Source organism: Moschus berezovskii, chromosome 20 (assembly GCF_049115385.1).
Source record: "Moschus berezovskii isolate FMDL1 chromosome 20, NW_MosBer_1.0, whole genome shotgun sequence".
NCBI lineage: Eukaryota > Metazoa > Chordata > Mammalia > Artiodactyla > Moschidae > Moschus > Moschus berezovskii.
The window spans coordinates 34,303,035-34,320,058 of NC_142479.1; the positions used below are offsets into that span (position 1 = coordinate 34,303,035).

The 17,024-nt window shown below is 50.3% G+C and overlaps 1 protein-coding gene and 2 long non-coding RNA genes across 3 annotated transcripts; 2 read left to right on the forward strand and 1 right to left on the reverse strand.

The window, feature by feature from the left end:
* On the reverse strand, positions 1 to 5,544 carry LOC129541252 (uncharacterized). Its single transcript, XR_008682798.2, has 3 exons — positions 5,074 to 5,544; positions 218 to 379; positions 1 to 106 (listed from the first exon to the last, which is right to left on the reverse strand). It is a non-coding gene; the product is annotated as an uncharacterized LOC129541252 (long non-coding RNA).
* LOC148774679 (uncharacterized) lies at positions 168 to 5,056 on the forward strand. Its single transcript, XR_016035397.1, has 3 exons — positions 168 to 303; positions 2,099 to 2,316; positions 4,580 to 5,056. It is a non-coding gene; the product is annotated as an uncharacterized LOC148774679 (long non-coding RNA).
* Positions 5,545 to 5,976: 432 nt separating the features above from the next.
* Positions 5,977 to 11,951, forward strand: RFLNB (refilin B). Its single transcript, XM_055402992.2, has 3 exons — positions 5,977 to 6,281; positions 8,983 to 9,092; positions 11,018 to 11,951. The coding sequence occupies exons 1-3, from the start codon at positions 6,072 to 6,074 to the stop codon at positions 11,346 to 11,348; spliced, it is 651 nt and encodes a 216-aa protein (XP_055258967.2). The 5' UTR covers positions 5,977 to 6,071; the 3' UTR covers positions 11,349 to 11,951.
* Positions 11,952 to 17,024: the final 5,073 nt, after the last annotated feature.

The window sequence follows — 17,024 nt, forward strand, 5'->3', positions numbered from 1 at the left end:
GAAAATTAATAGCAGGCGTCCTGTGTGTATGACCAGATTTATTTAGCAGCATATGAGAGACACCTTCAGAGATTTCCAGAAAGGCTTGTTACTGGTTGGAGTCATCCTGCAGAAGAAGTACAAGGCAAGAGTCGATAAAATTCCAGTTAATCATCAACTGATACAACCTGGAAAACACAAGATGCAAGGAATTTTTCTTTGGCGCTTCTCCGCTCACCTCAAGTTCTTTCTTCACCCCTGGTGAATTTTCAGTAGAGACTCGAAACTGAAAAACATTTCTTCAAAGGCATGTAATTGCCTTCGGTGAGTCTCAGGAGTTCCCAGCAGTACCGAGCTGAAAACTACAGCTGCCTTCGCGGCCTTGTATTCTGCTTTGAATCTAGGGGGTGGAGAGGAATGCACTTAGGGGCACTGGCTCAGGGGAGGACAGTGGAGCCAATTGCACCCCCTTCCTGGGGCTCCCACTCACCATCCTTCCCCACGCAGCCCTGTAGACCCTAATCCCCCAGAGGGCCTGAACACCCCAGAGTCTGGAGGCTGCCTTTGGAGAGTGGCCGAGCAGACCAGCCATCCATAGCGCCCTTCAGCCAAGGAACCAAGGGTCTAAACTTCGGTGGCTCACCAAAGGGCTATTTTTCTGGGCTGCGAGTCCTTGTCCGGTGTGAATAAGCAGAACAGAGCCAAGAGTGCAAGTGTATTGATGCCGTTCCAACAAGTCCATGTGCCCCAGCTCTTTTCAAAATTCCATCTGAGTTTTTTTTTTTAATCCCATCTGGGTTTTATTTTGCAGAGGCCACAGCCCTTTTTCTGTGTAACTAATGGCAAGCCACTCCAGTACTATTGCCTAGAAAATCCCATGGATGGAGGAGACTGGTAGGCTGCAGTCCGTGGGGTCGCTAAGGGTCGGACACGACTGAGCGACTTCACTTTCACTTTTCACTTTCACACGTTGGAGAAGGAAATGGCAACCCACTCCGGTGTTCTTGCCTGGAGAATCCCAGGGACGGGGGAGCCTGGTGGGCTTCCGTCTATGGGGTCATACAGAGTCAGACACGACTGAAGTGACTTAGCAGCAGCAGCAGCAGCAGGGACCATTTGGGAGAATAGCTAGCTCTCAGCTTACAGATATAAGGCCTCAAGGGTGGAGCCTGTATTTGACTGGGGTCCCCAGGTCCCCCACTCAGAGTCACTGGCCTGACTCTGCCCCAAGCTGCAATCGGTTGTCTGGGTAAGCACTGCCACGTGGGCTGGGCCAGACACCACCTCCCCACCTGACCTGGTGGTCTCACAGGGGAGAAGTCAGAAAAGGAGCCAGCCTGTTTCCGCAGGCACACTTCTCTCTGCAGTTGCCAGGCTCTGGCACCCTTGACCTCTGTCTGGTTCAGGCCACCTTTGTGAGTCCCAGGGGCACAGAGATATGAACCAACCTCATCAACGTGTATGTACAGATGCCTGTGGGTTTGGGTTGTGTCAGTACATCTTTTTAATTCAATTCCTATCTTCACTGAGTATGGCAGGTCCCTGTCAATGCTCTCTGAAACCAGTAACCTTAATTTTTTTTTTAATGTTCTTTATTATTTGTAGATTTTTTTTTTTTTTTGGACTGCAGGCAGAACTTCCCTGACCAGGGATCAAACCCATGCCTCCTTAAGTGGAAGTGTAAAGTCTTAACCACTGGACCACCAGGGAAGTCCCCCCAAACCTTAATCTTAAAATACTTAAGGAAACAAAATAAAGTCCTATTTTTTTAAGCATTTTGGTCGACACGGGTACAAATGAAGGCAAGGGGAGACCTAGTTCAGTACTAAGGCAAAGCCATTGCAGTGTGAATCTTGGAGCCCAGAGGCCCAGGGGGCTGGCCCTGCAAGGTGCCTGGGCCCCAAAGCATGTGCCAGCATGCTGGAGCCAGCAGTGTTTTTTAATCCGCTGTCTGGCTGGGTTTACTGAAGACAAGCTGTTCCAAAAACAATAAGCAGCAGCCATTGTGGGGGTCCCGCTTTTGTCTGACTCAACTCCCATTCGGGCATTAGCTTACTTTGGTGGAGAAAAAGGGAAAATGCAGGACTGGCATTCACTGTGACTTGGCTTTGTTCCTCAGACCCTGCAGGGAGAGGCCCCAGGCCAGGAGCCAAGTCCTACAAGGACACCGGTCTGTGTGATGCAGGCGGGGGCGATGGCCGCTCTGAAAGGACAGCTTTGAGAAGAGGCCACTCTTTAAGCAGGTCCATGGCGTCATTTTGAAAAACACCCCGATTTCCAGGTGTAGCCCAGATGCTTCTCAAAGAAGGCCTGTCTTTCAAACTGGACCAGAAGCGGGTAAGGTGGAATCCGTTGTCTTTCCCAAGCTTTGCTTAGAGATTTCTTTTTAAAACATTTTATTGTATATCATATGTCAGAATATGGCCGGTTAACAATGTTGTGATAGTTTCAGGTACACAGAAAAGGGACTCAGCCATACATATACATGTACTGTGGTGTTGGAGAAGACTCTTGACAGTCCCTTGGACTGCAAGGAGATCCAACCAGTCCATCCTAAAGGAAATCAGTCCTGAATATTCATTGGAAGGACTGATGCAGAAGCTGAAACTCCAATATTTTGCCCACCTGATGCAAAGAACCGACTCATTGGAAAAGACCCTGATGCTGGGAAAGATTGAAGGCAAGAGGAGAAGGGGACGACAGAGGATGAGATGGTTGGATGGCATCACCAACTCGATGGACATGAGTTTGAGCAAGCTCTGGGAATTGGTGAAGAACAGGGAAGCCTGGTGTGCCTATGTCCATGGGGTCACAAAGAGTCGGACACAACTGAGCAACTGAACGGAACTGATTCTCCCCCAACCTTCCCCCCATCCAGGCTGCCACATAACATTGAGCAGAGTTCCTTGTGCTATACAGTAGGTCCCCATTGGTTATCCATTTAAAATATAGCTGTGTGTACATGTCGATCCCAAACTGCCTAACTATCCCTTCCCCTCTGGTTGATTAGAGCTTTGTTTTGTTTAAGAAACACTCTTTGGAAAATATTCTGGCATAAGATGTAGGCCAGTGATGAGCCCAGGGCTTGGGGCTCTTCCAGAGGACTACAGCGGATTGCAGTGTGGGCTCATGGCTCAGGAAGCATAGCCGGCTCACAGGGTCTGCACTACACGGCTCCCACGAGGTTACAAAACAAGTTCCCTCCCTGCTATCCCACCCAGGGGGACTCAGGGGCAGGTTGATCTCGGATGGTTCCTGTTGTAAGACCTGCTCTGCTCATCTCCACCAGGACTGCTGTGAGTTCACGCAGATGAGGGTACAGGCAGGATGCCTGGGCCCAGCCAGGCTTGTGCCCTCCATGTTGTCCTGTGCACCCAAGCAGCTTCTAGCCAGATCCAGCTTATCTTTGAGCTCTCTGAAGACAGTCTGGACAGGGGAGGACAAACCCGGGGTCCCAGCTGTCTTTTAATTGGCTCAACAGTGTTCTGGGAGCCATGGAGAGGAAGACTTCAGCGGACCTTATTGGAGGACGGGCAACTGAGTGGTTCAGGGGAATCTGTAACAGGACCACGAGCTCCACCTCTGCTTCTCCATCAGCATCAGGTCTGCGGGCTGAATTCCTCTTCAAGCACTTCTGGTTTCCTGTGTGTGCATCAGTTCTGAGCTCCTCTATAGGAAAGGAGTCCAGGGTATGCAATCATCTTACGCTTTGGGAGCACCTTGGCAAGCGTCCTGAAGCCTGAGGATGTCCTGATCTCTGTGAAAGCCAAGATGCTTCCCTGGAATTGGGAGAGGTTGTCTTGGGGATCAGACAGAACTCTCCTAGGCTGTAACGTAAGACACAGATGCTTCCTGGGTCCAGCCTGATGGCCAAGATGCCCATGTGAAGTCCTGGGTCACCTGCTTGATGACTCAAATGCCAAGGAAGAAGGGTTGCCTCCAATGTGTCTCCTTGATCTGCGAGGACCCTCCGAAGCTCACAACTTCACATTCCCTTCCTCACTTTGGCATCTTTGATGTCTCTGGCTCATCATCAGAATGTGAGTAATCTAAGCCCTTCAGAATTCCGCTCTGAAGGTGGTGACGTGCGGCTTCGCCTAGACTTCAGATTTTAGCAGGTCCAGGTTGAGAGCCCTCCCAAGACAACTTACAACGATTCAGGCTTTGATGGAGTCAGAGGCTACACTGGCTGAGCACGCTGACCTTGCTCAGTCTCATCCTCCTCTTCCACACTGATGACCTTGAAGGCCACCATTGACCTGGAGCAGCCGCCATCTTTCTGGACACTTTCTCCCACCTGGTCAGATTTAGGGAAGAGTTCTCAGGATCTACTAATACCTGGGCACACTGGTGGACAAACTCCCTCTAGGGTGCTAGTCCTCCCACTCCAGCAGACCACACACGTTTCCACACCCCTGGGAAGCTCTTAGATTCCTCCTGTGATGCCCCACGTTGGGCAGCAGCCTGGGATATGCAGACGGTGAGGTCAAAAGGGGTAGAGAAGTGCAGCCACACAGTTGACCTAACCTCTAAGACCCACTGCTTACAGTTTATCCTGGCACAAACCACTGACCCTTGATTTTGTAATCTATTCCCACAGGTCTTAAACGAACAACCTCCCAGCACTCAGGCATGCACCAGGTTTTGTTCTCTGTGGAAGGGCTGATCCTGGGCTTCCTGGTCACAGCAAGCTGCCTTGTACCAGCTGTGTGACTTGGAGCAAGTCAAGTTCCTTCTCTGTTTCCTAACCTGAAAGTGATGGGTGAGAAGAATAGGAGGGTTGAACCATTTCCAGCAGATCACAAACACCTGCCTGCTCTGAACTTGGACTTCACCAGGTCCCAAGCAGGACAAGGATCCTCTGTCTGCTTTTGCAAGGACACAGACTGAGCTGCCATGGAGGACTGTGCACGGCGCCCACCTCTCATGGAGCCGAAGTCCCTAGCCCAGGGCATTGCTCCTCTCCAGAGCTGGCCCCTGCCAGCTAGGTCTGCTCACAGCTCCACCTTGAGGCCCTAGCTGAGCACCCATCAAAAACCCCCAGGGGAGGGCGGCTGGTGGTGGTGGTGGTGGAGGGGGACTTCCTGTACTTACCAATATTCGGGGTGGTCTCTGAGAAACAGTACTCGAATTTTCTAGTACTTTTAGAAATGAGAACAGCCCTGTTCTCCAGTTGGGCAGCTGTTGCAATGAGTTCCCACTCAGGCAGGGCTTCTCTGTCAAACTAAGGAGGAAGGACAAGTAGCCCATCTGAAAAGCTGTGACCACCACCCCCTTCCCCGCTCCGCCCCAGGGAGGGAGCCCTTCAGACAGCTGATGGAGAGCCGGTTGAGCCTTTCATCTGGTTCGAGGGCCACTCGGCACCCACGCTGAATTTCCCTGCCCGCTGTGTCCACGACCTGTTCCGCTGAGCACCCAGGCCGGGGCGTGATGCGTTCCCCCGCCCACCCCGGTCCCCTTGAGAATAAACGGAGTAGGCGCTCTTTTCCCCCCGGGGCAGAAATGAGAGCCAGAGACAGCCTGAGAGGCCGCTCGGCTGAGCCAAGAGGCGGCTGGAACCATACGAAGCGCATTAACTATTAATAATTTCCAGTTGTTTGCTTGCTGGGTTCGGCCGGCTCCCCAGGCCTCTGCGAGCCGGGGCTCTACTCTGCCTTCCCCTCGACGCCTAGGGCTCGAGATTCTAGCGTCCGCCGGCCCGGCTGGCCCAGGCCGAGGGGACGAGGCGCCCGCGGGCCCGGTGCGAGCGGGGACTCGTGTGCGCCTGCGGCGGGGCGGACGGCCGGGTGGGACGGGGGTCCCGGGCCGGCGCCCTCGGAGCCTGAGATCGGCCGCTCGCGGCGGGCTGAGCGGCCAGGCGGAGGGCAGCGCGGGCGGCGGACGGCGGGAGTGCAGCGGCCCCTGGCGCCCGGCCTGGCGGCTCCGCCACCGCGGGCGGGTCAGGCCCGGGCGGGGCGGGGCGGGCCGGGGGGCGGGGCGGGCCGGGGGGCGGGCCCGGGAGCGAAGCGGCCGGCGGACCCGGACGGCGCGCGGGCGGCTGGCAGGGAGGGCGGCCGGCGGGCAGCGGCCCCGGCCCCGCCGCGCGCACCGCCATGGTGGGCCGGCTGAGCCTGCAGGATGTGCCCGAGCTCGTGGACACGAAGAAGAAGGGCGACGGCGTCCTAGACAGTCCGGACTCGGGGCTGCCCCCCAGCCCCAGCCCCAGCCACTGGGCGCTCGCGGCGGCCGGGGGCGGCGGCGGGGAGCGCACGCCGGCCCCGGGGGCGCTGGAGCCAGACGCAGCGGCCACCCGCGCGGCCCCGGTGAGTGACCCCGCCCCGGCCCCTTCCCACATCCTCTCTATCCCCGCACCCCATGCCGGACCCCCAGGCGGGCTGCTGGCACCCCCGGGGCGCGCTGTGGGCGCCGCCGCCCGCCCGTCGGGACGGCGTGGCCAGCTCCGGGAGCCCGGGGCGGGAGCGCGGCGAGAGCCTGGCCAGCTGGAGCCGGTGGCTGGAAAATTGTCATCGCCTGGGAGGCGCGGGAGCCCCGGGAGAGGCGGGCCGCCGCCTCCTCCCTTCGGGGTGGCGGCCCCCGGGGCTGCCAGGCTACGGCTTGACCACATCGTGACCTGGCCGGGCCAGAGGTGTCCCGGGACACCGAGAGGGAACCCCAGGCTTCTCCGGGCTTGCCCCCGCCCTCGGTGGTTCCGACGGGCGGGCCCCACTCCCGGTAGGTCTTAGGGAGAGGGATCTGCTCCACTCCCGGATTCACTGAGCAAAGAGGGCCAACTTTCGGGCACTGTTGGCAGCCTTGGAGGGGACCTTTTGAGATCAGTGGCCCCTCTTGGCCTATCACCTAACCAGTATCTAGCGCAGGATGGGTGGGAGGCCTTTAGGTGGGTGGAAACTTTGAACGATGAGTCCTTTTACTTTACTTTAAAACTTTTATTTAAAGAGAAAATGCAAGTACCTTAGGCATCGCTCAGATGGTAGTGTTTATTGCCTTCACCTGGAGTTCAAGGGACCCACATCCTGCCTACAGTCAAGCTCAGGGCTCTGAACCCGCCCCTCAGCCTTGGGGATGGCTGTTTGCAGCCCTCTCCCCTGAGTGAAGTAGTCAGTTGTTTCTGACCATAGTCAGTTCAGCTGCTGCTTCTTAGGGACCCACCTGCTTTGATGCGTGAATTCTTGATCCTGTCTCTCCATGAATATCACTGCGTTCTCTCATTTCCATTAGGAGGCATCACTGGCTCCATCTTGGCCTTCTGAACCCTGGCCACCTGGCCCTTTATAGCCTTATCGTCCACGTCCCCTGACCACAGGCAGATGGACACACCTGTGCCCCTGAGGCTGCTCCCTCCCTCTGGCATGCTTCTCCCCTTCTACCTCTCCAACACCCAGTCCATCAAACCCCTGCCTGCTGCCCTTCAGGACCCTACTTGTCACCTCCTCTGGGAAGTCTTCCTGGATGCCTCCCAGAGCCATGCCAGGGGCTGTGACTTTGTCCCTTCCCCCTAATGGGTACCTTGTTCAGGAGTCTGACTCCTGCTTCCCCTCCCCACTCCCAACCTGCGCTGGGGCCTGGCATGTGCTCAGAGAGTGCTGGCGGCAGGAATGAGGAGGCGGAGGAGACAGGGCAAGAGGACCCAGTGTCTGTGTGGACACCTGGAAGAAGGCTGCAGTGTGAGTGTTGAGAGTCGCCTGCCTCCTTTTGGTGGCTCTGTCGTCTTGCAGCCCCCAGGACTGCTGGGAAGGCACCCCTAGGTTGGGGAGTGTCTGTGGGCAGAGCCGGGCCCCCTGTCACTGCTGGGGGCTGTTTCCTGAAGCTCTGCTGCAGCCAGTGCCCATCCCTGCCCCGACACTCAGACCTGAGTTCTCAAGCCCCAGTGAGGGCTTATTAAACTCCTCCCCCCGACCCTGAGTTCAAGGCTGGACCCTGGGGACCCCCACCTCTCCCTGACCTACCTGGTCCCCTTTGGCTTTTGTATGTCCACCTTATGCTCCCTACTTGACACCTTGTCCTGGTAACCTAAGAGTCTTAAAGTCAACCTTCTAGAAATGTCTGCTTCCTGGAAGCCCTAGGGGTGGGGCTGCCACCACCATGTCCTGGCCCAAGTGTAGGTTCTTCTCTCAGATCAGGCAAAGAAAATGACAGTTCCCAGTTATCCCAGGAGGGCTGCTTGCTTTGGCGGGCTTAACACAGAAGCCCTGACTCAAGTCAGATCAGGCGAAGAAAAGCGAGCACCTCCGTGGAGGATGGCCCTATCTCTGACTCAGGCTGCTTGGTGAATCAGAAAGCCTGATGCCTTGACCAACCTGGAAGAGGGTGAACCCCTGGGATGCCATGCTCTGGTTCTTGGAGTTCTCTGGACAGTGGAAGGTGCCATAGAGAACTTTCTGGTGTCTGCCTTTCCAGTGAGTTTGCAGATTCCTCCATCTTGGGTGGGTGTCAATCTGGTAGCCCCAGAGGCAGAGGACGTTGGGGGAATTTGGACTGAATCTTCAGTGTAAAAAAAAAATCCCTGGTAGCGTTTCTTTTTGTTGGTTTTGGCCTTTTCTGAAGAGTTGCTGAGACAGTGATAGGGCTGGGGGCACGTAATTGAAGGTTCTGGTTAGCAAAGCCCCAGTTCATGGCGGTTTTCTTTCTGTACGATGATGCGGTAGGCCTGGGGACTGGTTGCGGTCACAGTGCTGAACTCAGATTTGCTTCCTCTCTTCATCCTTCCACAAAACCTCATCAGTGGAAGGGGAACCCCCACCCCCACCCTGGGTGTGCAGAGAAGGTCACGGGGCATATGCTATGACTCTGTTGAAGGCACCCAGCACCTTCATGGTAGACCCAAGATTTAAACACAGCTATCCATGCTCTTCTGCTGCTGTGGATCAGTCCTTCTCTGGCATCATTTCCCAGTGGGGGCCACAAAATCACAGCTGGGCCCATCAGCTGGAGGCTAGAACCAGGAATTCTGTGGGGAAAGCATCAGATGGGCCTGTGGTCTGACTGCATTCTCCATCGTTGCAGAATCTAGCTTCTCTCCCCAACCCCCTGGGCTCCGGATGCTCACCAAGATTATGCCCCCTGTCCTTTGGCGAAGGAGTGGAGCTTGACCCCTTACCACCAACAGAAGTGAGGTAAATACAGCGGGCACTGATTTCATTTCACTTCTATTTTTGATTCCAGTAATTAATTCTTGTTATTTTTAAAAAAAAATAGTCAATGACAGAAGTGCACTAAACTCTTCTAGTTTGGTGGGTTCTTTTTGGGGTGTTCTTTTTATATTCTAACCTTCTGAATGTAGATACACTTATTAAAATGAAAATGAGATTGTGTTATACTGCAGCTTGCTTTTTATGCTTCACTTATCATGGCCGTCAGATGTTTAAGCATTTGTAATAAAGTAATTCCTCTTTCTGGCATCACCGACTCAATGCACATGGATTTGGGTGGACTCCGGGAGTTGGTGATGGACAGGGAGGCCTGGCGTGCTGCGGTTCATGGCGTCGCAAAGAGTTGGACACGACTGAGCAACTGAACTGAACTGAATTCCTCTTTCTAGAAGCTGCTTTCCACATCTTACCCCCACCCCACCCCAGCATCAAGGTGCTATCACCTTGTCTCGGGTTCTGATTTCATTGGGCAAGTACTGTTCTTCCTCAGGGAATTTATCTTACCCAGGCTCATCTGGGGTCAGAGAGCCTTTGAAAGACTCCATTAAAAGACACATCTTTTTAGAGAAAGGAATTTTACTTTGGGTAACTAGTGGTTTTATAGCTGGAGTTTCGTTGCATGAACACAAAGAGCCCTTTGACACAGAACAAAGGCGGCTCAGCAGTTTGGAGGTGAGCAGTTCAGCCTTTTATTCCTGGAGAGCTTGTATTTTGAACCAAATGGGGACATGACTTTATGACATGAGCTTCCCCAGCCCCTTAACCTACTTGCCCAAGGAGAATAGATGTTCCCGTCAGACTCATTTTGAAAAGACTGCTGATTCTTATTCCCTGACCAGTGGGTAGGGGATGGCAAGGTGCAGTGCTGAACTCTGTACCTATGTGTGATGCTTGTACATGTTTCAGTAACTGTGAAGATGCAATAATTAGGAAGTCAAATGAATTCATGCTTTGCTCCCAAAAAAAGCCTCCCAAATTGCCCAAGAAGGACTTAACAAATAATAATAAAGTAGCTGCTGAGGAATGTGGATGTTAACTATTTTATGGAAATCAAGACTGTTAATTGGCTTTGATGGATAAGGTCGAGTCTCAGTTCTCTGAGCCTGAGGGGTCTCCAAATTGAAGGCGGAGTTGGCCCCAGTACCAGGATTTGGTTATCAGAGAGCTTTCAGAACCAGCATTCAGGATGTCTGGGTTCCCTTCTCCTCTCATTAAAGAGATGATTGTTCATTCAGGGGACAGAGAAACGACTCTCTCCTTGTGGACAGGAGAATCTGTCTTGTTATATAATCATTCCCATCAATAGCAGTTGCTGTTTAACCACTCTCCCCTCTTATGCTGGGCACCTTTTTCAGAAAGGAGGGATTTTCCTGGTGTTAAGATTCCATGCTTCCAATGCAAGGAGTGTAGGTTTGATCCCTGGTCGAGGAACTAAGATCCCACAAGCTGCATTTAAGACCCAGTGCAGCTGCAACTAAGACCTGATAATATATAAAGTTATATAAAAGAGGAAACTGAGGCTTGGAAGTAATTTGACCAAAGTCTGAAAATTTAAGTCAGTGGGAGCCAACTCTGTTTGGTGGGGAACAGAAATACAGGTGAACTTGGGAGTCCTGCATGCCTGCATGGAGACCCCAGCTCCATGGCTCCCTCTCACTGTGACCTTAACCTCTGCACTCCTGATTCCTTCTCCCAGAGTTGTTGGGAAGGTTAATTAGATCTTGGAAGTAAAGTGCTTAGAACAGAAAGGACCACACGGTAAGCACATCATAAACTCCATGCGGTTTCTCCCCAGAGTCACCACGTCTCAAGGTCTGAGGTCATAGTAGGGACCCCTGTGCCCCCAGCTCCGAGGAGCGGCTTCACGTGGCCTTGTGTCTCCCGCCCAGGTACACGTCCTCGGTTAAGTACGACTCAGAGAGGCACTTCATTGACGACATCCAGCTGCCCCTGGGCCTGGTGGTGGCCTCCTGCAGCCAGACCATCACCTGCATTCCCAGTTGCACGTGGCGCAATTACAAGGCGGAGGTGCGCTTCGAGCCCCGCCACAAACCCACCCGCTTCCTCAGCACCACCATCGTCTACCCCAAGTACCCCAAGACCGTCTACACCACCACCCTGGATTACAACTGCCGCAAGACACTGAGGAGGTTCCTGTCCAGCGTGGAGCTCGAAGCCACGGAGTTCGCGGGCGGTGATTACCTGTTGGAGGAGAACTGACTGCAGCAGGCTCCGGAGGGGCCGGCCCCGCTTCCCCGGGGCCGGTCTGGCTGGGCCAGGCTGCCCTCACGTGTCCTAGCCCCAGAACAGTCTAACCCAGAGATACCTCTAAGCCCAGCCTGGGGAAGAAAAGAAAATGTCACAATAGCTTCTAATTGTCCAGCGAATTCGGTTTTTACATTTTTTTTTCCCAACTGTGTTTAAAGGGAGTGTATTTCCTAGTTTGCTGCTACATAGCTTCCCCGAAGTCTCAATTTGATGAGAAAATCAAAGAATGGCTTAGAGTGAAAGGAAAATGCCCCACACTTTGAAATAGGGAGGAGGGGGAGCGCTTCCTCCATTGGTCAGTTTGTTTGAGGAAGAGCATGGAAAAATCTCCCTGAGATGGAAAAAGTGAGTTTGAAGAAATTTCAGCCCCGGGAGTCGTCACTGCTACAAAAGTGGTGCTAATTCAGTGAGCTGTGACACCCATATGGGTTCAATCTGTGGAGAGTTGAGTTCCATTCTTTTTTTTTTTTTTTTAATTTCTATTTGTATTTCCTGTTAACTAAAACTTTGGAATTCTCTAAATATTTTTTGTGATATGGAAAAAAAAAACCCAAATCACAATGCCTTTCAAAAAAGAAAGAAGGAAAGAAAAGGTTCACCCTATTCTTGCCTCTACAGTGCGGTCAGGTCAACTGGTGGCTGAGTTTGGGGGTAACAGGTTGGTTCCAGTTCCTTCCACTGTGGGTTCCAAGCTTGGTTCCAAGCAAAGTGCCTTGAACCTTTGGCATCTGACAATGTCTTCACTGGGGCTTCCCTGGTGGCTCAGTGGTAAAGAATCTACCTGCCAATGTAGAAGACTCAGGTTCGATCCCTGGGTCAGGAAGACCCCTGGAGAAGGAAATGGCAACCTACTCCAGTATTCTTGCCTGGGAAATCCCATGGACAGAGGACTGATGGGCTGCAGTCCCTGGGGTCACAAAAGAGTCGGACATAACTTAGCAACTAAATAACAGTGATGTCTTCACAAGCTTGTTTAACTCTTCCTGATATGTGTTTTGGGGTTTCCAAATACTTTCCTAATTTTTTCACAAGGGGAAACATAGCAGAGGCCCCTTTGGAGAGAAATGGCATTTTGAGAGAATGCTTAGGGAAAATACTTTTGGGGGAGTCCACGAGGGGGACTTTACTCACAGTGGGAGCCAGCAGCCTAAGACTTGATTCCCCCTGGGAGGAGGTGAACATAGATGTTTCTAATGATCTGGTTCGTCAGGGTGCGTGTCCTTTCCAGCGACCTTGGGTCAGCATTGCAGAGGAATTTTGCCTGTGCCTGAGCTCTAAGCTAAAAAGCAAGGAAATCTGCCCCCCCTGCCCCCAACCCAAGTGAAGTAAAGGTGAACTGAACATCAAGAGTGATGTCACATGTCAAACTCCAAAGCCCGGGTGCCATGGTGACTGTACACGTTCAAGCGTTCCTTTTAATGTGGCAGTCATGGCATTGAGTGTGAATGGAAGAAACTGTGAATTTAGCTGATGGGGCCCCACAGAAGTAGGGACACAGGCTGGGCCAGACCAGGAGGGCACGGAGGCCAGGCTGCCTCTGGCCTTCAGCCTCTTGTCTGCCCTGCTTCAACCCCACCCCGCCTTGCCTCACCCAGGCCTGATTTCTTCCTGCTGCCAATCCCTGTGGATTTTGAGTAAAGACGGTGGCAGATGGCTTTTACTCATCTCATATTGGAGAGAACAAAAGCGTGGGTATTTCCTTTGCATCCAGACGATGTCAGGTGTTTGCAGAGTCCTGGAAGCCCGCACTCCCGCTGTATCTCCGGGTTTGTGCTGATGGCTTCCATCTGTCCTGAAAATGGAATTGAGGGCTCGGTAGGTACCCTGGAGCCACAGCGGGACTTCTGTTCAGAGGAGAGCAGGTGTGACGATAATCACTGTCATTTGAAGTCATCAGAGGCCTAGAGGGCTAAATGGTCTGCTGTCTTTCTCAAATTTAATAGCAGTATGTCCATTGTGTGCCTGACTAGAAGCATCCCTTCCATGGAGCATGCAGTCAGCTCCATGGTCCCAAGTTTCCCAGCATGAAGCTCCGCAGGGGTCCCTCAGGGGGCACCCCAGGACCCTATAGTCTCCTTTCATCATGCAGAGCAGCAAATGCCTCCTGCCTTTGGAAAAGTGACACAGCATTTATGGATAAAAATGGGTTTTTCTTTCTGATTTCATAAGCTTGTCATTTAATATAAGTGATAAATGTAATTTTTAAACTATGGTAAGAGAATTCCCGTGGCTTTCTTGGTGGCTCAGTGGTAAAGAATCTGCCTGCCAGTGTAGGAGATGCAGGTTCAACCTGGCTCAGAAAGATCCCTTGGAGAAGGAAATGGCAACCCACTGCAGTATTCTTGCCTGGGAAATCCCACTGACTAAGGAGCCTGGCAGGGTACAGTTGCAAAAGAATCTGACATGAGTTAGCAGCTAAAACAACAATGAGAAAGAAAATTCTAATTGCTCTGGCCCAATGGAGACACACAACAAGCTCAGAATAATGTCGTGGGCAGCACGACAGGAAAGACCAGTGCGGGGAACATCATCTCTGGACGCAGCCCTGTGTTGAGATGCACACATGAGATTTTTTGATATGAAATATGTCAGTAAAGTAAGTAGAAGTGAGTGCCTGTGGATGTGTCATGTGAATGGAAAAGCAGATTTTGATTTTGTTATCCACCAGGGACCCAACTGCAATTTTCTCGAATCCTTTCTTTTTCTCCAAATCTGGTTTGCTGAAAGTTGCAGAAAAGGAAGCAAGTGAAGATGTAGATTGAATGCCTTCGATCAGTGGTGGATTCATATTAGTTTTTAAGGTGGAAGTGATGACTTTTAAAACCCACTGATAAAAAACAAACATTCCGAAGGGTGTCTGGGAAATACCGTTTACTTATGAGTTAAAAAGACTCTTTTCTCAGACTCTTAATTAATCTTTTGTGTAATAAGGATCTATATATTCAGAGAAAGGTTTTCTTTGGAAATCACAGACATTTGAAAAAGATTAAGTACCTCTTCATTTGATACATTTCCTGTTTCTAACCTTAGGAATAGTATTTGATGAAAAGGACATTTTAAATTTATGTTTGACATCTGTCCCCTCCATTTTGCTTTATGATTTCTTCATTTAATAATAAATTATCTTTTAAAAAACTCAGAGATGCTGCTCTTTTTTAAAAAAGTCATAATGTCGGGTTAAGAAAAGTGAGAACAATGGCTCCTCCTCTTGAGAAATTTTGAGATGCGATTGTAAATTAATAATATAATACTTCTGACTGGGATATGCGTTCTCCTGGAAGATTTTTCAAGGGGTTCCTGGGCTCTGGAATTTTAAGGAATTTGTTTCCAGATTCAATGCGTACTCTTTCCCCAAATGGATCTGCCCTGAGATGCACCTGTGAGTGGCAGTGTTGGGCCAGTCCCTTCCCACCTACCCTTTCAAGTTGTCTTCCTCCCATTTTGCAGAAGAAATCCATGCCTCAGTCCAACCCAGCCCGATTATTATTGTGATATGCTGCTCTGGGCTGGAAAAACCTGTACACAGGGCAAAGGGACAGCTAGAAACATGGCATCTGGGCACCAGGATCCCCTGTGGGTTTTATGTGTGCCGCGGGGTCCTGCACATAAATGGTCATGGTGGTGTAAGCAAGGTGCGCCTGCACTGGGAGGCCCTCACTTCCAACATCTTGTAAAATGAGGCCGTCAGAGTGACGACATTCCACATGACTACCCACATCTCTTCAATCTCAGATTGTTGTCTTCCCTGAGGAAAAGTCCCTTTGGGTAAAGCAAAGAGGTCAGTAAGGGCTATTGAAAGTGAAAGTGTCTTATTTCACTCCAGCCTTCATTTCTTGGTGAGGCTCTGCCATATCTGTTAGTCTTGGAGTTGCAACTCAGAAATAAACATGTCCCAGGAATGCATGTTATCATTCTTACAAACACGTTTTAAAAGCCTGTCTCAGGACTTCCCTGAGTGGTTAAGACTCTGCGCTGCCATTGCAGGGGGTACGAGTTTGATCCCTGACTGGGGATCCCTGAATGCCATGTAGTGCAGCTGAAAGATTTTTTTGAAAGCTCATCTTTTTTTATTTTATTTTTAAAACTTTATATTTTGTATTGGGGTATAGCCAAATAACCAATGCCAATCTCTTTTTAATAGAAATTAAGTCTCACTTGGCTGATGGGAATGACAATGAGGGCTAATTTTGCCATTTAGGTTATGTGGTGTAAGTTTTCTGTAAAATGAATGAGCTAATAAGTTCCAAGATTTTGATGGAAAAATATTTAAAGCATGTAAGATTGAAGCTATAATGCGTGTGGGGCGGGGGGAGAGAAAGAAGACAAAAGTGTGTTGAAGCTAATACTGTTTCAATTTTCCAACCTTTCTAAGTGTATCAGATTAAGCTGGTGCCCTTAAGAGAAACAGCAATAGGTATAATTAATAATAATATGATAAATCTTAGAAATTTGGTATACTTCCCAGAAATTTAAGAAATTAATAACTCGATTAAGAAATGACTCCCATTGCATGGAATGCCTCTTGTCAAAATTAAATTCTAATAATTTTATTTTGGATTATAATCATTATCAAGTGGTTTGTATATATCACTATATTCCCAAAGTGCTTTCTATGGAATAAAATAAGGTTCTGTGATCAAATAATTTTTGGGAAATGATAAGTTGAACAATGGCTTAATATGGTTATTGCAGTCTTCTTGGAACCCAGCGTGCAATTGCTAGGTACATGGGGTTTCATTATGCTTTGTCTATATACTTTGTATATACTTGAAATTTTCCATACCAGAAAAATTGAAAAAAGTATCTTTGTTTCTATGACACTACTGAGGAAAACTTGTTTTTTAAAGAAATCAGAAAATGCATATTAGCAAAAATAAAAATCACTCCTATTTCCCTGAGAGATAAACTGTTACTGGTTTTTGGAGACCAGCAGCTTCAGATGGTTGTTTGAATGGACCAATCTAAGAGACAGCATTGCTTTCAGATGGTGGCACTGGGCTTCCCTGGTGACTCAGATGGTAAATAACCCACTTGTCCATGCAGGAGATGCAGGTTCAATCCCTTAGTCGGGAAGATCCCTGGAGAAGAAAATGGCAGCCTAGTTTAGTTAGTATTCTTGCCTTGGAAATCCCATGGACAGAGGAGCCTGCTGGGCTACAGTCCATGGGGTTGCAAAAAAATCAGACATGACTTACTAACTAAACAACAGAACTGTAAACACTATTTTCAACCTCAGAGTATAAGAAGGGGCTTTTTTTTTTTTTGTCTCCATCCTGCATCTTTCATGATCTTAGTTCCCCAATTAGGGATAGAATCCAGGCTCCCAGCAGTGGAAGCTCGGAGTCCTAAGTACTTGTCCACTAGTGAATTCCCAGGAGGTTTCTGTTCTTTACATTTGCTGGTTCCTTTTTCAGAATGAGAACACAGGGGTGTGGGGGGATGTGAAACCCATTGCTGGTAGATTACAAATTACTGTTTTTCTCCAAAAGCCCTGGGGCAGGTAATTAAGCTGGCAAGCACAAGTAACAGGATGTTTTGAATAATAAGCACTACTGTTGCCAACCTGGAGAAGTTCTTACAAAGCAGTAAGTGTCCAAAAATTTCGTTTAAATGAGTTCTTTTATTCAC